The 22446-nt window shown below is 40.9% G+C and overlaps 1 protein-coding gene across 5 annotated transcripts in view; it reads right to left on the reverse strand.

The window, feature by feature from the left end:
- The window catches only part of lnx1 (ligand of numb-protein X 1), a 79093-nt gene that overhangs the window by 9347 nt on the left and 47300 nt on the right, over positions 1-22446 (reverse strand). For 3 of the 5 annotated variants that reach the window (XM_036581479.1, XM_036581478.1, XM_036581481.1), the window contains 6 exons: positions 21157-21410; positions 18064-18219; positions 12372-12580; positions 8785-9186; positions 5743-5877; positions 3210-3387 (listed from right to left, as the gene is read on the reverse strand). In XM_036581479.1, the coding sequence (XP_036437372.1) occupies positions 3210-3387; positions 5743-5877; positions 8785-9186; positions 12372-12580; positions 18064-18219; positions 21157-21410 (1334 nt within the window). The remainder of the gene's footprint in view (positions 1-3209; positions 3388-5742; positions 5878-8784; positions 9187-12371; positions 12581-18063; positions 18220-21156; positions 21411-22446) is intronic. The other 2 variants (XM_036581480.1, XM_036581482.1) reach the window with 1 other exon arrangement.

Raw genomic sequence — 22446 nt, forward strand, 5'->3', positions numbered from 1 at the left:
GTGGATTTGTTAAATTCCTTTAGCAGCTCCTGATTTAATTAAATGAAGGACTGATCAGCTGAAGCAGGTATTGGATGGTAACTGTAAATACTGGACTTCCCTAAGAAGAGCTGGAAATGGTTGATCTTTAACTGGTTGTGAAATGGCTACTGCCCAGATAAATAGCTTAATACATCACTTTCTTAGACACTGATGACTTTTGCTCTGTATTGTATGTGCTCCGTATTACTATACACAGTTGTATGCAAAATGACATTTTGTTTCATTTAATTTGTTTTGTTGAATGAAAATAAGTTAGCGCACCCCATACAGAGAACACACTTTTGCACACTTTAAAGAAAATTAAAAAATTTTTTGGGGAAAAAAGAAACATAAAAACTAACCTGTGCAAATGTTGTGGGACATTTTACAATTTATATTTTTTTCTGATTTTTTAAGCAAAATAAAAAATAAAAATGATCGTATGATGCCATATTTAGGTTTCCATTAGAGGACATGTTCATTTCAAGAAAACCTTTCACTTTTGCACGTGACTGTATGTAAGTATCTATATGTAAGAGGAATGTTATAAGGCTAAACCTAGTCCAAGTCTTAACCTCAGTAATTAGAAAGAAATAGATCTACTCTGTCAGTTTTAAACAATGAAATATGTATCATTTTATTTGACCCTATTGTAGGTATGCCATGTAATTCTTTGGATTTACTACCAATTTTTGTCCTTCAAATGAATGAAAACGCACACATGCACACAGATATACAGGCGTCCTAGTCTAAGCTTTTTTTAGATCTACAGAAATGCAATCATGATTTCCTGTGTTGTTCCTTATACCCGATCACACATACACCCCACATGGCTCTACACAGAGAGCACATGATAAAATTAGCCTCAATATGTTGCTATTCATGCAAGTAATTGAGAGAGTGAGAAAATGAGGGAGAGGGCAATTTACTTAATATGTCAGGTGTGAGAGTGGGAGTATGTATGGTGTGGAGTGTGTGTGTGTGTGTGTGTGTGTGTGTGTGTGTTCTGGCACACTGCTATCAGGCATACATTTGCAGAACTGATGAGTCTAATGCATATGCATCAGCAGGTGTGTCTTTGTTAGCAAGCTTGTGAGTGTGTGGGCGCCTGTGTTGAAAGTGTGTGTGTGAGGGAAGATCAGAGGGTCACCTTGGAGACAGGTGTAGAGCTTTGTTAGAGCCCCGGAGAGGAGTTCAAGTAATTGTTAGTTTCACAGCGATTCAAGTCGATACAGCAAGTGTATGTAAGTATGATTCAGCACAAACAATGTGACCTTCTTATGATTGTCACATGCTGTTTTGAGTAAACAACCTATTTGATTTCTCAGTCAACATAAAGTGTGTATTGTAAAGCACAACCAGGCCTTAAAGTCATCGCGAATCAGAAACCATAACACATTTTCCACACTGTGATGTGTTTTCAAGTCAGCGCTGTATCAGTGAGTGTCTCTTGTAGAGATGGTGGGAAGGTGGGGTAAAACATACTATTAATTAGTGTTATTTTTCACCACCTGCTGGTGCACAGTGACATCATACAAAATCTGAAGACACTTAAGAGGTAATTACATTTTAATCAAAATGTGATTTTATGCTATAGAAAAGAGGATTGTTACAAGTGTGCTATATAATGATTTAAAGCTGTAATGTGGCAGAAAATCTAAGTTACACCCAACCCTAAATGCAGTTACTCAACCACGACATGTTTGGTGAAACTTCTTATCTATAGAAATAGACAAAAGTACAGACGTGCATCACTAAAACAGTAGTAGCGGCCATTCTGAAGCCTGGAATTTGTTTATACTTTTGTCAGTTTTTATAGATAACAGTATGTCATACAGGATGTTTGTCAGTCTTCAGTCCTGGCAGGCCAAAACACTGCAGACTTCGGCTCGCTACCTCATTAAACACACCTGATTCAGTTCATTAGCAAATGAGTAAGGCCCTCACAAACGAAATTTTTCAGAGCATTAGATAAGGGTAAACGCTAATCTCCACAGCATTTTTGGCCGGGAGGTCCTCAGTTTGACATGCCTGTCATACAGTGTCAGAAACCACATAAGCAAATCCATTTGAGATCACTTAAAGCTACACCGTGTAAGATTTGGGGATTTGGGGACCTCTCTGGTGGAAATGTGTAATTGCATGTAACATGTGAAAGAACATTTTGTAATATCAGTTTCATTTAGGACCCCCATGAGGTCAAATCTTATGATTGTGAGCGCACTAAAAGAAAACTCAAGTCACAATGTGGTGAATGATGTGTCTTCTGAGGATATAAGTGAATTATCTACTATCGTCATCAAATCTCCATCATGCCGAATCTTCTTTTTTAAGCCTTGGAGTGTGATATTAATAAATAAAGCCATATGACATGGTCCAAAAAAGTCCTGTAAAATCTGACCCGATGCCTCTGATTTTTAAATTACAATTTCAGGCTCTACAGGATCCTTCCTTACCTGACTCAGTAGTGCTTCTTCTAAAATTACTGCTAATATTCAAAATCCACAATCCAGCTTTAAAGACCAGCTCCTCTCCAGGGTTAATGAATGCAGGGCTGATTGTGAAGCTAGCTAGCCACAGTTTATTATTAGAAACAAACACAACTGGAACTTAAGCAGCATTAACAAGTTAGCTAATGTTACCTAATGAAAACTTCTTCTTTCCCTTCTCAGCAGTAACATTCTCTATGTTTCTGAGCACTAGTGAGGTCAGGGACTGATGCTGGGTGATTAGTTCTGCATCACAGACATCACTGCAACCCCTTTTTCACCAAACTATCACTTTAAAGCCTGAGAATGCTTTAGGATACACATTTGATGTTGACTGAGAATGTTTTACCCAAAACATCACATGACAGACATAATGTAGGAAGGTTTTAATGCTGTTGGCTAACTGTGCTAGATCATACATAAACACTCACTTGGCTGCAAGTAGTTGCTGTCCAAAAAAAATGAAACAAGTATCTCCCTTTTTTTTGCGACTTTTACTTTTCTGCATAAACTGTCCTTTACATGTACAAATTTCATGATGACTGGACCAATAGAAATACTCCAAAACTGCTTTGAATAAAATCCCTTTACATTAACTTACATTAAAAGTGAAGTGTTTTTGCCCTCTCCTGTAATGTTACCATGTTGGAGATACTGGTTTCTCTTTGGACAGTGACGATAATTACACGTAACACACACCTTTGCGGATGGATCCCTCCTGGGCCACCACCCCGTTGGGGTCAATGTTGGTGACATAGACGGGTAGGTCCCAGCCGCGGCTGTTCATGCCCCCAGCTACAGTCATGCCCAGAGACTCGTTAGGCTCCTTTGAGAGAGTGACTGTCTTCTCATAACATGCTGGCTTTTGACACGAGTCCTAGTAAACAAGACAATAAGGAGTCAGGATGCTGTGTGTGTCAGTGTGTCTGGAAGACATCTGCATGTCAGGGCATAGGGATGAAACACTGGCCATCAAATGTTTGGGAACGCCCCCAGCATTTCAAAGCATTTCAAAGCATTTTAATACAAATGAAATGATCACATTGCAATAAGTTAACATATTAAAGGCTAACCAGGTTTATTTATTCGGGGAAAATTTATATCACACGGAAATATTTAAGATAGTACTACACAGCAAAAAATGATATTTTAGCAAGTGAAATCATCTTAAACCTAATTGATATATCTCATTTTCTGATTTTCATTTTCTGATAATTTTTAAGTCATTTTATATAGAAATAGTATTGCCTTATTCTACTGTCAGATAGTTTTGATTGTTTTACGCATTATTTCTTAAAACAAGCTAAATTATAAAGATTACAGCAGTTTCATAATGAGAAATATTATATATACTGACTAGATTGAATTGCCAAAATATATTTTTTTGTAGTGTATTAGTAAAATTCTGCTTTTATTAGCATAACCGTTGCAAGAATAGAAGAATAGTAGCTGGGTTTAGAGAGAGCTCTAGCTGTTTCTTGCAGATTACTGTAATTTTATGCCTATATCTGACATTGTAAGAGAACAAAGACAAATATAACGGCTCAAAAAAGGTCCATTATCAACAGCAGGTACTTTTTATCTGTGTACAGCTGCTTAAACATGGCTATTTTTTCTTAGATTTTGTTTTTTATTGTTAATTTCCCATCAGTTCATTAGAAACCCCCATGTTTTATAGTTTCCACTGGGCAAAAATGGAAATATCTGATCAGTCATGTGACATTTTTATTTGTGGTTACATAATATATTCAGCAAATGTGTTTCTTTATAGCAGTTCTTTTTTTTCTAGCAAGCCTTTGTTTGCTAAAAAACTTTAATGTGAATTTTGCTGATTTAGACACTGCTGTCAAGAGGGCACCTAAAGATCACACAACCACACAAAGGACCAGACAATGTGTGTGTGAGTGTTTCTCCGTGTGTTTTAGCTTGTAATAGATTAACTAGCCATTTCAGCTGGGGCCAGCGATATTGCTGACCACTGCCAAAACGCGGCATTGGAGCGCAGCCAAAAGAAACAAACACAGCGGCTAAGCGCTAACTTAATAAAAAAGTGTTATTAAAGTTCAATAAAAAAGTCGCTTGTGTTTAGTCTAAGACTGCAGCTAAAGTGAATGAGATCGGTCCAAACTGTGTCAGGCTTATCACTATTAAAAGCCTGCATGAGGCCTGCTCCGAGAGACGGAAAGAGGGGAAAACTTCCCACCTCAGAGTGTCAGAGAGAATTAGAGAGCGTTACAGAGAGGTGAGAAAGAGAGGGCGAATAAAAGAACCGAGGAGAGACGGAGAGAAACAGCACATGAAAAGCTGTGAATTTGAGCATTTTTAGAACAAGGGAAGCCGTCCCCTCGGATAATGACTGGCGGAACATCCCATTTAGAAGAGGCGCTGAAAATCCATTCTGCCGTGGCTGGGTTTTCTCCTGCCTGTAATAGGCTTGGAGACTGTGTGTGTAAGTGTGAAAACAGGAGAATTGTAAGACTTGACGGCGAAGTATAGTTCTTTGATGTTGGACTCCTTTTCACAGTAAAGGGAATTCTCCATGTGTGTGTTTAAGAGCCTCGGGTGTGAGAAGCCACGGAGATGAGCCAGAGTGTGTGTGTGTGTGTGTGTGTGTGTGTGTGTGTCTCTATGTAGGACAGCATGAGTGTATGTGTGCTTTTGTGCTTGTGTGTGTGTAGGTCAGTAGTCCGCCTGACAGGCAAAAGGCTTTTCATCATACATTCATATCATCTTTATCAGCCTGTAATTCATTCATCATAATCATGTTTAGGAGCCATCATTGCTAATGTCAGATATCAGGGCTGCACTCTTAAAAATGATGGTTCTTCAAGGGTTCCTTGGAAAAGAAAACGGTTCTATATAGAACCATGAACATTCAAAGAACCCACCGCATGATTAAAGGGTTATTTGCATTGTTAAAGGGTTCTACAGATTGATGTAAAAACCATATAGAACACATCCTCCATCAATCTGAACAGCCCTTTAATCATGCAGAGTTCTTTAAGTGTTCATGGTACTATGTAAAACTAATTTACTAAAGAACTGAAGAACCATCATTTTAAAGTGTGTACTATGACTAACCAGGCTAACTTAGGAACTGCTTTCTAGCTAATGCTAAAGCTTCAGCCTTAAGGCTCTCAAGGGTTGTGTACATGAAGGTGAATAAGGTGTGTGCATGTGTGTTTGTACGTGTGTGTGTGTGTGTGTGTGTATGTGTGTGTGTGTGTCTTACCAGTAGTGTGTGCTCAATGTCCACAGGTGAGTAGGGTGGGGGTCCCTCCATGTTCCACGGTGCCTCCTGCAGGATGTCTGGAGGGGGCACTTGCGTCTGCCGAGACACAATGAAGTGGACCCTCTCCACGCTCGCCTACACAACACACATTATTAGAGACCTCAGCACACTCTTCTACACCGCAACTACACAGAACATTCAGAAAACCACACAGCCGCAAACTTTCTCCTGCATTTCTACCATGTATAAACAATATCAATATTCAGAGTCAGCAGCTGCTTTTAAAAGCTCCAGAAAGAGAAGTGGGACACACTGGGGAAGATTAATGGCCTCATAACTGACAGTGAGGAAAAGAGAAAGTGGGCTGGCTCAGCATGTAGCTGAATGATGATGTTGCGTTCTAGGTTGCTCTAAACCAATGAAATATGAGCTAACGTTAGCTTAATGCTGGCAAACACTGGGTTTGTTACCCTAACATAGGGAATCATTGGGCTAATGTCAGCCTAATGCTGGAGTTAATGTTAGCCAAAGACAGGAAACACTGCGCTTATGTTAACCTAACGCAAGGAAACCCCTTCTGGAAAACAGCAAAGACCAGCATGCATTCAGGGTATTGGGCTAATGTTAGCCTCACAAAAGGAAATACTGGGATAATGTTAGCTTAACACAGGGAACCAAGCTGTGTTCAAAACCAGATGCTAGTATACTAGTATCAAAACTGGTGTACCATCATTAAAATTCCATTCATTAATAGATATATATAGTACAGTTGTAAGCAGTTTGGGGTGCAGCCTTAGCCATACGCAGGGAAATGTTGGGTTAATGTTAGCCTGACACAGGGAAACAGTGAATTAGCTTTGGCTCACTGTTGCGTGAATGTGTTGGAAAGCTCCCAGGAGAGGATGCAGAGGACAGCACCCCCAGGAGCTTTATTCTTTCAAATATGTAAACTACAAAACAGCCTTTTAGTCCAGAGAGAGTGAGTGTGTCTGTGTGTGTGTGAGAATGTCTCATTACCCTCAGAGGGAGGAAAAGAAGCACAGTTAACAGATGCTGCAGTAACTGGCTGTGCCCCTCAGCTCAAACTCTTCTTTCTTCCTGAGTGTGTGTCTATGTGTGTGTATACACGTGTGTAATGACAGTGAATTTATTAGGGATATGGGAGTTTAGTTACTGTAAATGAATGTATGTAAGTAAATATTACTTATTAGTGATTTGTGGGATGGAAACAGAATGTGTAATTAGCACATTGTGTACAGACGAACTTTCTTCTATGCGTATTAATGATGGAAAGTTTGATTTAGTTTACCAAGCCAGTTTTTTCAAACTACTTATTTAGTGCTGGACAACATGTTGTCTACATTAGTATATAATTTTTAAATTTTAGTCATTTTAGTGATTTCAAAATTCCATGTTTTCAGCTTTATGAAAACTAATTAAATAGTAAATACTATATACTTTCTGTGTAGTTAACATTTACAGGGCTGAGTAAGATTCCCTTTGAAATAATGAGGTTATATCATTGAGAGCCCTAGTAGTTGATCTACACCATGCTGGTCAGTCAAAGGCATCTCTAGCTCAAAAACTCAGAGTTGGGTATTCAGAGTTCTCTTCCAAGTGAAGAACATGCTTTCCTCCATGACTGGTTGGTGGTGTGCCACGGGAACAATCAGACAGAGGGTGGGAACTGGTGATGACTAACATTGGGGAGATCACTGGGCAGGACTCCAAAAACTTTAAAAACACCCACACACGCAACCCTCTGGAGCTACACGGAGAGCGTGCTGACTCTTAAATGAATGGGCCTCGCTCGTTATCGCCTTAATTGGACTAATTTAATCAGTTTCCCGCCAGTGGTTAATCTCTGACAGAAACTGCCTGCTGCAAGCGGCCATCTTGGCTCCTCAGAGATTAATCTGGGCCAGACAGGAAGCAACAGGCTGAATATCAGCTCTGCGACCAGACCCCCCACAGTGACACACACACAGACCCAAAACATTCCCAGAAATATAATGACCCCAGACCCACCACTCTCTCTAATACACACATCACACCACACCCTCAGGAACTGCAATCATATCAGCATTATCTGGCACACTGAACCACATCTAACCCCGAGCTTATTGTACTAATGGACAACAATCAGCAAAATAAACGAAGCCCAGCATATTTTAGAGGAAAAACAGCAATTTCAGAAAAACACTGTCTAAAATTGAAAGGAAACCATTCAGAGAAAAACAAAGATAAGATCTTTTTGAATGTTTTCAGCCACTAAACAATCAGTAAACAGAATGTTAGTCCTTATGGACAGCCACCAATCTGCTAGACACAATTCTTTACTGGTCCCACTGCTGGCCTTTCAGATAAAGCACATAAAGTGCACATACACACACACACACACACACACACACACACACACACACACACATACATACATATATGCTGTAGGAACCAAACCTTGTTTCTCCATTTTTGTCGTTTTTCAGTTTTTGACATAATTTGAAAATGCCTGTTTCTCTTTCCTTTGTATGTAAACTTCATAATAAATGGACCAAAAGAAACAGCCCAAAAATGTCTGGTTCCATTGACTTACATTAAACGTAAAGTATGTTTTTTCCTTTTTCATATATATATATATATATATATATATATATATATATATATATATATATATATGCACTTTATTATAAACTCCTACCTTGCTATAGGTTTCATTTTCACTATAGGTCCACTATATAGTATAATTCCATGCTGTAACTCATATGTTGTCATGTATACTTTGTCAGCCACCCTGTACTACGCTCACCATTGGTGAGCTTCTGACCACTAAACCAGATATTATTTGGGTAGGGTGACCATTTTCAATGACACTTGCTTCTTTTTATTTATCGGGTGCTTTCAGGCTGAATGCCATCTCGTATCACATCTATGGTATTTGTAAGACTCGCTGTAGTGCCTGGATCACCTGTCAGATTCCTAGAGCTCTAAAGCTGCCCTCATTCCATCATTCCCTAATAATGACCTTTGACTTCTCTCACTCACCTGTATTAGCAGTGCGGCATGCTCAGGGGCTCCATATCTCAGATCATGGCCATTAATGGCTAGCACGCGGTCGTCCACGTGCAGGCGTCCATCGCGGGCAGCCAGGCCACCCTCTAGCAGGTGGAAGATGAAGACGCCGTGTTCTTCGGGCCGCCGCACCAGCTTGATGCCCAGCTGCTCGTCGGGCGCCCCTTTCACCAACACCACGTGCAGGCTGTCGTCTCGGACTGTGGGGCCATGGCCCGGGTACAGCTCGCCCGGCCCGGGGACATGGTGGTGGTGGTGAGAACGGTAGCGGTGGCGCTGCTCACGGAGAACAGTTAGCCTCAGCAAAGTGCAGGGCTGCTTTAGAGCGGCCAGGGCGTAGCAGTGCTGGACGTTGGTTATGTCAATACCGTTCACCTGGGGGAGATAGAGAGAGAGAGAGAGATGCTAAGATGACAAGTGACCACAACCTAGCCATTGACAGGAGCAGACAAAGGGATGTAAGGAGAGAGAGAGAGAGAGAGAGAGAGAAAAGGATGAAGTGATATAAGGAGGGAGAAGGGAAGACAAAAGGAGAGACAGAGATGGATAGTGAGTACATTTACTTCAGAAGACTGATCATGTGGTTGTAGAATAAGAAGAGACAGTATGACTGTAGGAGAGAAGTTTGAGAACTTCTGGTGAAGCTTCTGCTCTAAATATGAAGGCGCAAGTTCCCCTCTTTTGATGAACACAGGTAGGACCAAGAGAGGACTGAGGAACAGGAAGGAGATGAGGTGGTGCTGGGATATGAAAACCTCATCATGGGAAACAGAGGGAAGAGATGGAAAAGTACCGGCTGTTACATCGGAAGTACACTTCAACTGTACAACCTATAAACCTACAAAAAAACTGCACCTTTCAGGGAACAAAGGCTATCACCAGAGTTGTACTCTCGAGGGTATGTCCTCAGTATCTTTACTTAGAGAACATAATTGTGCCATGTTCCTTTGCAATTACCTTTTTTAAGTTACACTGACTCCATACACCCTGTCTTGACTCCAGGCGTTTCATGTTTTTGTTCTACTCAAAGAAGTTAAGTTATGAAAAGGTACAAATATGCGCTTTTCCCCTGGGGAAGTGAATGGAGCGTAGCTTTAAAACTCAATTAAGGCACACAGTTGGACTATAAGCACTATGGTGTGCCTTCAAGGGTGTATTTACATTGCTTTTACAACAGGAGACTAAAATTTACATAGACTGTACATTTTTTCTGACAATGCAGAAACTTGGCAAACTTAAGCTATTTCAAAGCTCCGTATTGTTATTTTTGCTTAGATCCAGATCTCTGCTCTGTATGTGACCTCTATATGTCATATCCTTCACATACAGCTGCCCTGAAAGAATCCACATGCACATATTTATTCATCATGTTAGCTGCTGCTGACACTGCATGATGACCACAGTCATGATGGCCACATGCTGGATATGTATCCAATCTAGAAGCACATAAGAAAGTGGCTCAAATCTCTCTATAAAAAAATAGCTGATTTTTGTGCTCTGGAAACTCTGGAAAAATCTGATTTGTGCTACTTCAATCCTGTCATGTGAATATAGTGTCATGGCACTCAAGTCTGGTCTCAACAGTAAACAGAGCTGAGCTTTGGTTCTGTAATTTGATAGAAACATAAATAGAAGGCTTCAAGAAACTTCAGTGTGTGATGAACCATGCTGAGTTCGCCTCTTAACAGTTACACATTCTCACTCACACCTGAATTCAACAGCCTTGCTTATGATGTTTAGCCTTCTGTTTTGCTAACTGACTGTTGCTAAATATACTCAAATGCACACATTTGCACCCATAGATATACATATCTAGATGCCGAGTTGGGTCCAGCCACGCACATCAATTGCGCCGCCATTTTGGGCTGGTCAACATCACTGCTGGACTGCATTCAGTACCATTACAGAGCAGCAGTTTAAGAAAGATACTGTCCAAAATTATACTATTTCAAGAATAGTATACTCAGAAAGTGGGATAGGATTATATAACGGAGGGAACGCAGTGATCCACGCTCATGTTTGTGTGATCCTAAAAACTCATCATCTCCCAATACAAGTGAATTTGTTCACAAGCGGATCTTGACCGCTCCAACATGGCGGACGCGAAGACGTACCGCCTCAGATAGAGAACAGCAGACAACGCGGCATCTAGGTATGCATATCTATGTCAACACCTAGCTAGCTAGATAACAGTGCAGTTTCATATTGCTAATCCGTGTTAAATGTCTTAGTGATGTTAGAGAGGGCGTCTGGGGTTTTCAGTAATTTGGAAAACATGTTTTCTGATCTGACTGGATGGCACTGAACACTTGGCAGTAAAGTAATAAGCAGAGGTGAACCATTTCACATGTTTTGTGGGAACTATATTGTCTCTATACCACCAATCACTGAAAACAGGATGAGCTGCTCCACACAGTTAACTAGAACAGTAAGCAGGGACGTGGTAAAGTGTTTTATGTAGAAGTTGCTGAAATTTTATGCAGCTTATCTGTGATGTGACCAATGATATCGAGCAAAATTATTAGCATGTTTAATTCGGTTTTTTAAATAATTATTTTATTTTTCTAATTTACATCTAAAAGAACATGTCATACTGTGTTATAATGAGACGAGAGACAATATACACATATAATTCACACATCAGACCACTGGCTTGCATCCTCTCTCTGCTCTCTCGCTTTGATGAACTTTATGCAAATGAGTTGAATGGTGACCAATAAGACTGTTGGTCTTATGTGGCAGGGAAACCAATTGTGTCATGGCCACAGCCACATGGTGAGATTTAACACTGAAGTGTTCGAGTGGGAGATATAACGGTTGATAAAACCATCTGTTTATGATCCTCCAGTGTCCCTGACAATAAGGGTTCTTTATGTCAGATGAGGGGCATAATTGTTTGGAACCGTTCATTTTGCTAGTTTAAAGGCTTTAGTTTGACTTTCATCTTTGTCTAAAAAAATCTGAAGATATCTTGATGTAATTTTAATGCCACTTGTTATATATATTCAGAGCAGGCACTGGATAGATTCATTTAGGGAGCATTAAGTGCCATGAAACTTTCAAACCATAATAAATTAGTAGAAAAGCGTTTTTCAGTCATTTGTAGTGGAAGTCGAGGACTACATTTTGGGAGCTTTGGTCTTGACCTGGACTCCCACCCATTTAGACTTGGTCTTAAATTGGTCCCCATTTTAGGCACAGTCTTGACTACTCATGGTGTTGGGATTGACAAAGGTGGTCTTCACTACAGCTCCGTGTGGAAGGACTGTGAAGGACTTTTTGTGGTGTTATTAGAATACAGACTTTGCACGATGCACAAAATAGATCAGTGATGAACTGAGGAAAAGACGTAAATACAAATCAGGAGCTTTTCTCGCACACCAACCTCCCACCACTCTGCCAAACAGATGGCAAAACACATGACGCCATATGCATTCCAAGCTAGTATTCACACCTACTGTATAGTGATGTAATTTTAGACCTCCCTTCATCTCTCTCTCTCTCTCTCTCTCTCTCTCTCTCTCTCTCTCATGCACACACACACACTCACACACACACACCTTGAGGATCATGTCTCCGGGCAGCAGTCTTCCATCCCGGGCGATGACCCCCTCTCTGTAAATGTCCTGAATGAGGATACGTACGAGGGGTGTCTCACTGCCCCCGACAATGCTGATGGCCAGCGGCTCACAGGGGTCAGCCCGCGTGATCTTAACGGTGGTGACCTCGCCGTCTGGGATGAGATGGTGGCGCTGAGGCAGAGCAAACACTGCAGACACAAAGAGAAAAAAGAGAAAGCATTCAGAGTTTCTGCTTACAAAAAAACACAGTGGCATCTCACCAAAGAAACACATGCGGGAAACACAGAAAGGCTGGGACAGGAACACAAGGAGCTGAGAGAGCTGTCGAGGAATCAGAGGAAGAATGGATGAAAGAAAAGATAACAGTGGAGAGACAGAGGGATGAATGTTGAAACTGCAGAATTAGTTTCGAACAGATGCACAGTGAAACCGAACTTGGCAGGCAGCGCAGTCAAGCAGTCTGTGTACTTATAGTCACAGAGGAAATGAAGCTGTTTCTCGTTCGTCTCACCAGGCTTTTGATTTAAACCAGCAGAACAGACAAACTCAAATGAGAGAGCTTCATTACCCGCTGCTTCATAACTTCATTAACGGAGTGAAGTCATTATGGACTTATGAAAGCATCCTTTCTATGTAACTTCAGTGTACAGAGTGTTTATCATACAAATGGCAAAGTTGTATTACTACATATATGAGTCAAGCTCAGTCTACATGTATACCACGTTGCCATGGATCATACCCTGGGGCTGCCCTGGCCCTGTTCTAGAACTTTCTAGCTCTGCTTTAACCCTGTTTTAGAACCTTCTGGTGCAGTCCTGAGTCCTGAACCTCTTTCTTCCACTGCTGCACTGGCTCTTCTCTAAAACCACCTAACACTATTCCAGAGCCTTCTGGTTCATTCCTGGCCTTACCTGAACCTTCTGACTCTGATCTGGCCCTGTTCTAAAACCTTCTGGCTCTGATTTATTCTTGATTTAGAACCTTCTGGCTCCATCTTGATTAATCTAGAACTTTATGACTCTGTCCTGGCCCTCTTCTTCTCAGGGCATTGGCCTGTCTCTGTTCTAGAACCTTGCTATGCCACCTTATCCCTGGTCTAGATCAGGTTTTAGAACCGTATGACTCTGTTCTGGCCCTCTTCTTGAGCCTTCTGGCCCTGCCCTCTCCCTGTTCTAAAACCTTGCTATGGCACCTTATCCCAGTTCTAGATCAGGTTTTAGAACCTGGTGACTCTGTTCTGGCCCTCTTCTTGAGCCTTCTGGCTCTGCCTTGTCCTTGGTCTAGAACCTTGCTATGCCAATTTTATCCCTGCTCTAGATCTTTTAGAATTTTATGTCTATGTTCTGGCCCTCTTCTTGAGCCTTCTGGCTTCTGCCCTGTCCCTGTTCTAGAACCTTGCTATGGCACCTTTTCCTAGTTCTAGATCAGGTTTTAGAACCGTATGACTCTGTTCTGGCCCTCTTCCTGAGCCTTCTGGCTCTGCCCTGTCCCTGTTCTAGAAACTTGCTATGCCACCTTATCCCTGCTCTAGATAAGGTTTTAAAATGTTATGACTCTGTTCTGGCCCTCTTCTTGAGCCTTCTGGCTCTGCTCTGTCCTTGTTCTAGAACCTTGCTATGTCAACTTATCCCAGTTCTAGATCAGGTTTTAGAACTTAATGAATCTGTTCTGGCCCTCTTCTTCAGCCTTTTGGCTCTGCCCTGTTCCTGTTCTAGAACCTTGCAATGCCATCTTATCCCAGTTCTAGATAAGGTTTTAGAACTTTATGACTCTATCCTGGGCCTCTTCTTGAGCCCTCTGGCTCTGCCCTGTCCCTGTTCTGGAACCTTGCTATGCCCTATATCCCTGTCCTAGAACCTTCAGGTTCTGGCCTGTCTCTGTTCTAGAACTATTTGGTCCCACCCCCTCACTCACTCTGTGCACCTGTGTCTGGTTGTAATGTCATTCCAGTTTCTGTATAACTACTTCCAGTTGTGTGAGCATGTCTTTCTGAAGTCTTGTATGTGTTGGCTGTATTTCGTACTGTTTCCTGGTGTTCATAGCTTTTCCTTTCTCTCCAGGTGTTCTGGAAAACTGTGGTCTGTGCTTTCAAGCTAGCCAGCTTGCATTTATGGATGCCTGTCTGCCTGACCCTGTTAGTGTCTCTGACCAGTATGATTAAAAATGTCCTGATAAACAGACTGTTCATTTTCATCCAAGTGCCTTAGGCCTCCATTTGTTACAGAGATCAGCTCAAAACAGTGACTCAAATCTCAACCTCTGCCCTTTGCGGCACGATTGTTATGTTATTAGCCATAACAATGGTATGTAACTATGTATACACATAGTTTTTGTGTGTAAATGTGTGTGAATGTTTGTAGACACGTATTCATCACACTGCGGGGGTCAAATCGTCCGAGAATGAGTGAAAATACATGTTGCGGACGTTTTTCTGATACCCATAAGGATAGATATTCAGTTTTTGTTTGCTTGCTTGTCGATAAAGCAACAAACTAAGCAACTAATTAATAAATACCAACTCTTATTGCAAAAGTCATAATATTTCCCTATTGCTTATTGAGTTAAGGGCAGGGTTGGAATAGTAATACAGTGATACAGAAGTCAGTGGAAATATTCCACAAAGATAGGAATACAAACAGTGTGGGAATGTGATAAAAGCAAATCGCTGCATTAGCAGCAATACAGCTAACTTGTCACAGTAATGGTAACAACCATTATACTGTGTTTACATTTATACTTTTACAGCACTAATAGACACTAAGCCAATAGCATGGTTTAAATATGAGTAGACATTCACTTAACAGCATGGATTAACTCTGAACAGACATTTATTTAATGGCGCAGATTAAATATGAATGGGCCACATTGCTCTTCGTATAACTCCATAGAAGTAATGACCTTCTGACAAACACTTGTTAGTCAGTCTATGGCCTGCAGTGTTTGTGTTTGCAGACATCTCTCTGGTTTGGGTTATATTCTCTCTCTCTCTCTCTCTCTCTCTCTCTCTCTCTCTCTCTCTCTCTCTCTTTCTCTTGATTTCCTCACGCTGCAGTTTCTCTGTCCTAAAGTCAATATTTTCTCTTCATCGCCTCTGATCGCTTGCAGGGCGAGAAAAAGCAGAGCTCATTACTTCAGTGACCAGGGGCTTTTATGTAACACACACACGCGCGTCCTATACCTTCTCATCTGTCTATATTTCAAGCACTTATTCTGTCCCCAGACCCACTTTGTCTTGCTCTTTCCATTTCATTCCCCTTGTTTTATTCAGTCTGAAGATGATGGGCTCTTTCTATGGTCAGCAAAGAGAGACAAAGCCTCTGGGGGGTCAGTGGGCAGAGGAAGCCAGCCAGGGGTAGTCAGCAGTAAGACTAGGAAACACACACATACACACACATACACACACACACACCGTCTCTCCACTCCCCTCAATTCCTCTCACTTTCTTCTGCATCCTTTTCCATCCATGATATAGTCTATGCCTGTGTATGGTTGTGATATCATGGTTGTGATATATTTCTGTATAAGTTGTATTAGCTTGATCTGCAGAGGCTTGGATTGCTCTGTTATTCTTACTGTTTCTTGTTTCCTGATGTTCATAGTATTTCCTCATCTCCTGGTGATTGTGGTGTGGTGTGTGCTTTCAACCTAGTGTGTTTATAGACCTTACCTTTTAGCCTTAGCCTGTGTTTATGGATGCCTGTGTTAACCCCGTCTGTCTATGCCCTGACCCTCTTACTGTTTCTGACCAGGATGCCTGGAAATTCCCTGTGTGCTTATATCCAAGCACCTACTATGTATAACTACTAGGAAGCTACTAGTACCATGTACCATGATGCACAAGTGCATTTTCTTACTGTTGTTTATGTAAAATTGGCTGCTGTATGTGCAGTAAAGAAAGTCCTGAATCAACAGTAAAACCTACGACGGTGTTTTAGGGCCACTGTTGAAAAAAAAATAGTAGACTTTGAGAATAAAGTTGTAATATTTCAAGATAAAAAGTCATACAGTATGATATTTCAAGAATAAAATCATAATATTTTGAGAATAAAGTCATAATGGTTAGAGATAAAAAGTCATACAGTATGATATTTCAAGTATAAAGTCATAATATTTCAAGATAAAAAGTCGTACGGTATGACATTTTGAGAATAAAGTCATAATATGAGTTTCAGTGGCCCTAAAATGCCGTCATAGAAATCCAATTCTGATCAGCCATTGAAATAAAATGTGTATTCACTCCTCATTAAGCTGGCTAATCAACTAAAAACAAACCCAACCTTGAAGTGAGTTTTTTTGTTTTTTTACTTTTTACAAACATTACAATGACCTACCCTTCAGGTATTTACAGTCATATGTAAAAGTTTGGACAGCCCAGGCCAAATGATATGTTTTGTTGATAAAATCAGTGAACACATCCTCTACAGAGGACACCCTTCTCAACGCTTTAACGCACAATTACTGATTATTTGTAACATTGAAAGTTATAGTGTTTTTTTTCCAATATGTTAAACGTAGCAAATAAATCGAAATTCCTATAAAATCTGCAGAAAAATGCCCTACATATATTTGTCATCTTATTTTCACTTAGAAGATCAAGAAAATATGTAATCTTACCAGGGGTTTCCAGACACATGATTGTCTATATCTAATAAGTATATTAGTTGTGTTGCTGTGTATTAGTCAGGCTAGTTTTGCCTACAAAAAGTCACAGTATACCTTCTATGTAGACTAGACTATCGCCTATATGTGGCCTCTTCTGCAGCTAGGCTTTCAGTTGCTTCTGAGGTTACCCACCCTCTATCTCTCTCTCTCTCTCTCTCTCTGATCAGGCTGAGCCTTATGCCAGTCCCATCTGCATTATTAAAGGAACATATGCTGTAGCTACGCTGTACCCAGGCTGTCACCCACTGACACACTCACTGACACACACACACACACACACACACACACACACGGTACACAGCTTAAAGAAACTGTATGATATTTCCTATAAAAAGTTATGGAGTAACAGAAGTTCGGGAGGAGAATCATGCCTAAATCCCCTCCTCCTCTCAATCTAACATCCAATGCAATTCTGATCTCCATTTCCTGTGATGAAGCTTTCACACCCCACCACCCAACCTTCTCCTCCCTGTTCCTCAGCTCTGTCTGTGAGTCCTACCTCTTTTCATCAAAAAAGGGGGGTGTCCAACTTCAGCCCAAGTTCTCAGAATTCTCTTCCCTCTTCCCTTTAGTCATACAGTCTCTTCTCATACTACAGCCATATGTTGAAGACATGGTCCAGACGTGCAAAATATAATGTATATATATATATATAATTCTACAAATTTCCATGCACATTTTCTATTTTTATGTTTTTTTCAGCAAATCAAATTTCAGCAAATCAACAGTAACTGAGCATTAAAATACGCAGAAGTGTGTTGTCTGTAGAGAATGTGTTGACCTGTGAAGTGACCAGGAGTGCCCAAATTTTGGCGCACAAATGTATAAGGGTCTAAGTCTAACCATAATCCTAGACCTCACCTTAACCTCTGTATCCAAAAAGACCCACAGACATCAGCGAAACATGTCGCTTTTGTACAAAAGCACTTTTCAAAGTCCTGACACTGTAGATCTGATTGTCTTTGAACATTTTTCTGAAAAATACACGCACACACACACACAAACTCACCCTCTTGTGGTATGTTGGCATTTCTGAGGTTGTCCCTCTCCTCTGTGCCATCACTGGCCACGGCTGTGCCGCTTTTGGTGCGTCTGAGGACGCTGAATGCTCGGTTTAAACGCCGGAATGAGCGGCTCCGTACTGATGAGCGGTCAAAGTTGCGGACTGTATGGGACAGAGATAGAGAGACAGGGCAGTGAGAGAAAGGAATAGTGTCTGAACATGCCTGGGCTTGTCCAGATCTTACCCAGGACAGCCAGTTAGCTGCCTAGAGATGAACATGCCCACCCAGTAACAGCCAATCATAAGCCAGGACACACCACTGCATCAAACAAGGCCTCCCACTGCTCTATTACTGTGCAGACTGCCTGGACTCAGCTCTGCTGACCCTACTGCAGTACCATTACAGCTATCAAGCCATACTGATGCTGCCAGTCCTTTCCATCTCATGGTTAGGCAATACTACTCAATTTTCTGTTTATTAGATATTGAATAATAAAATTGCAGGTGTTAAATAATTAAAATTAGGATTAGTACTTTTCTCAAAAGAAATGGAAGTATTAAAACTTGGATGACCACAGAAAAGGTCACCACTGAGTATGCGTGTTTCTGTTTGTTGTTGTGCATTTATTTAAGCTTGTGTGGACAGTTTCAGAGAAATGGAGGTCAGTTCTACATTGCCCATTCAAGGTTTGGAGCAACCTAGCTTTTCATAATGTTTTTTTAAGAAATGACCATGTTTTCTTTGTCTGTTATAACTTAACATATTAAATAGAAAGCTGTACAGACCTTGTTATTTGTTTATTTATTTATTTGCAAAACCTCCAAAAGTACTACATTGGGAACAGTGCCATGCCCCACACATACTCTTCCTTTGTTGTGATGTCAGCACTCATCAGTACTCATACCGTTCAGCTGCCTTTAAACCAGCCAAAACACTCTCAATATGTGGTTTTAACAGTAGTTTGGGGAAAATATGTCTCATTATTATTTAGACAAAATGTACTCTTTATAGCAAGGAAGACAGATTCATGAAAACGTGCCAAGTGCTGCACAATACATCCAAAATATTAGTAAATAATTGTCTTATGTTAACTAAATCTCACTTTTCTGAAACAACTGAAAAGCACTGGTAAAAATGACTTGGAACACTTCATTCCTAAACTTTTGACAGGCACTTTAGGTTCCTAGTGTCGCTGTATCCCTTTTTTACCCTTCACCTCTCTCTCTCTCTCTCTCTCTCTCTCGCTGATGTGTAGAACTCTGACAGTAGCACTCCTTTTAAAAGCATAGTCCAGGCCAAGGCTTTACAGCTCACACCACCGCAGTGCCACACAGCCTTGCCTAACAAAGCTTAAAGTGCTGCTGCAGCGCCATTTCCTGTCCCCACTGGCCAGCAGGTTGTTGCAGGGAGGACGTCAGAGAGCGTAACACTGTGGGTCTAACCTACAGTTCAGCAGGAGGAGACGCAGGCCTAATGAAGTTTTCATGAAGCCAATCTGCCTCTCTCTCTCTCTCTCTCTCTCTCTCTCTCTGTCATTTGCTCAGTGTCTATAACCTCCATCTGGTCTGGGTGCATCGCTCTTCATCTCTCTCTCTCTGTTCTCTCCATCTGTTCCTCTCTGTCTTTTGTATCTCTTCTCGCTCTCTGACAGAAGGTCTTACTGTAGATGTGATAAATCTTCTTGTGGACGCTGGTGAAGGAGGTTCCTCGTGGGCCAGTGGGTGGGATGGAGGGGAGTTTGATTTTAGCAGAAAATGATATATGTGGGTCACAAAGGATGACTTTGCACAAACGGACGAGAAAACCAGGACAGAGCGGGAGACAGTATGTGTGTGTGTGTGTGTGTGTGTGTGTGTGTGTGTGTTTGTGGGCTGCTTGAAGAGTCTGCATCAACATGCTTCACTATATCAGTTTACACCAATGCATAAACACACAACGCACAAGCACGTGCACATACACCACCTGTCAAAAGTTTGGGGACACCTTACATTCTTTTCCAATGTGGTTTTTCTTGCTGTTATTTTTCAATGATTTTTTTTTTTACATGGAGCAGCTATTTACTGACGCTTACACTCAGCTTCACATTCAAGTTCCACTCTTAGTAATAAAGAGCAGTTTCACTGTCTCCTTTTCCACTTTTCTGCTACTGTTTAAAGCATAGATTGAAAATCTTTTGGCACAAAGGTGGGTTATCCTCCCTGGGTTATAATCCCAGGCTTATTACATTCTAAAGTTTGAGATCTAAGGTTTGTTATTCAGCAACTATATGGTCTACAACACAAACTAGTTAAACAGCTGAACGTTTTTAGTCTTGACATCACAACAAGCGTTTCTAATGTAAGGGTGATGGCAAAATATCTCAAGGCAGTCCTCTATTACCAAATAGTGTCACACATGTTTACAGGCATTACATCATTTTCCCTCAAAATATATCTAATAAACCTGTCTTTAACCCTTTCAGTTCAGGACTTCGTCTAAAGACTTATTTTAGTCTTAAAACATATCATCACAACTCGAACAAAAAGCATAATTTTACACCAGGGGTGAGTGATATAGCAAAGATATCATATCACAATTTTTTACGACATTTTCACTATACATGATATGTATCAGAATATTTTGAGAAACAGACACAATGCATTAGTAGTGCTGCATTTAAAAACAGCCATTAAAATCTATAAGTACAATGATTTTTATTCAGTATTCACACTGCATTGAACTAATTATGCTATTGTTAATGTCATGTGCAGTTGGCTAGTGTTCTTTAGGCATGGATGATAACCACAATATGCTTAGGGAAGTATACTCTTTATCATGATAACAAAATGTATCACGATATAGATAAAATATCATCTTAATGACATCATACTGTCAAGGTGACATGGTGACTGGACCAATAAAAATAGTTCAAAATGAAAGCTAAGAGAGTTTATAGCTTTTGTGAAGTTCTATAGTTATAAGAGAGTCTAAGAATATGAGGAGGCAGTAAATTGTTTTAAAAAGTTTTAAAGATGTCCCTGATCATTTGCTAGGTAGTGTATTTACAGACATGAATAAACAAACACACACGAACACACACGGTTGGTGCGCTCACTCACACTCACTCTTCTTGGAATTGCAGCGTGCTGCCAGGCTGGTGGTGCTGCCTGATTGGCTGGTGTCCTCCATGCTGGGCTCGTATGCAGGATTGACCAGGCCAGGCTCGTCAGACAGCAGGGCCACAGCGCTGGAGCCCGAGCCATCGCCGGACAATGTGGCCACGGCCAGCTCTGATGTGCTGTCAGTACAGTCTCCTTCCTGAGAGCGACGCTTCCTCTCAGCCGACAGGCCATAGTGTGACGCTCCTTTACACCTGCACACATACATACACACACACACGGTTCAGCAAAGAATAAGACCATATATTTCAGAGTTCCAACAAACTCAAACTACTCAAACTCATTTCACCCCTTACCCTACATGTAGTCAGCCAAGACATGTTTGAGTCTGAAGTTTGCTTCTATAGTTTTGTGTTTTGAAGCTTAATGGCTAATGTAGCTAAGAAGTAGGGGAGGCTTATTGCTGCTGTCAGAAGAAAACCTCTTATCTTCATTTTTATCGTATTTCAGTTTTGTTTTGTGTGTAAATTTCATGAAGAATGGACCAAAAGAAACGGCCCAAAATGACTTGGAAAAGTCTGGTTCCATTGGCTTACATTAAAAGTAAAGTAGTCTATTTCCTTCTCCTGTAAAGTTGCCATTTTGGGGATATGAGGTTTTCTTCCAACAGCAGTGATATACTGTTTTAGGCATAACCTGAAAGTGGGACGTTAGAGCTCAGCAATACGTCTTTATGCTAGGATGTTCAAGCTAAAAATCTGGACGCCAAGAAAGCTTGTCTTTTCACTCTCAACATAAGCTTATAAATGGACACACATTAATGAAGAACCTTCATTCTTCCAAGGAGAAGCCCCCTCATGGACTGCTCCGCTAGTGTTTCTGAAGACAGAAGGCCAAAGTGGTGCTTTTTACTCTTAATGTTATGTTAATATGATGTCATATGTTCAATGAGGGGTTGACCACATCCCTCCACACTAAACTGACCAACTTTCCGAGTAACTCCCAGTAGAGGGGATGTTCTGAGGTCAAAAATTCCAAGTCACAAGCTGCAGTCCTCATCAGTTATACCTCATTAATTATGAGCATGCCTAAATCACCTCAATCTTGCCTCAAACCATGACGATTTGTTATGTAATCATAAAAAGACTTTCTTATGTTGTTTCTGACACTTGGACGTATTGTTATCTTTATAAATGGACAAAGGTATGTTGCATTGCCAAAAGCCTGAATTTTTTCCAGTTTTATGGCCAGTTCAGTGTGGTTTGAGGCAAGCGTGTGATGATTTAGGTA

This window comes from Colossoma macropomum, unplaced genomic scaffold (genome assembly GCF_904425465.1).
Source record: "Colossoma macropomum unplaced genomic scaffold, Colossoma_macropomum, whole genome shotgun sequence".
Classification (NCBI taxonomy): domain Eukaryota; kingdom Metazoa; phylum Chordata; class Actinopteri; order Characiformes; family Serrasalmidae; genus Colossoma; species Colossoma macropomum.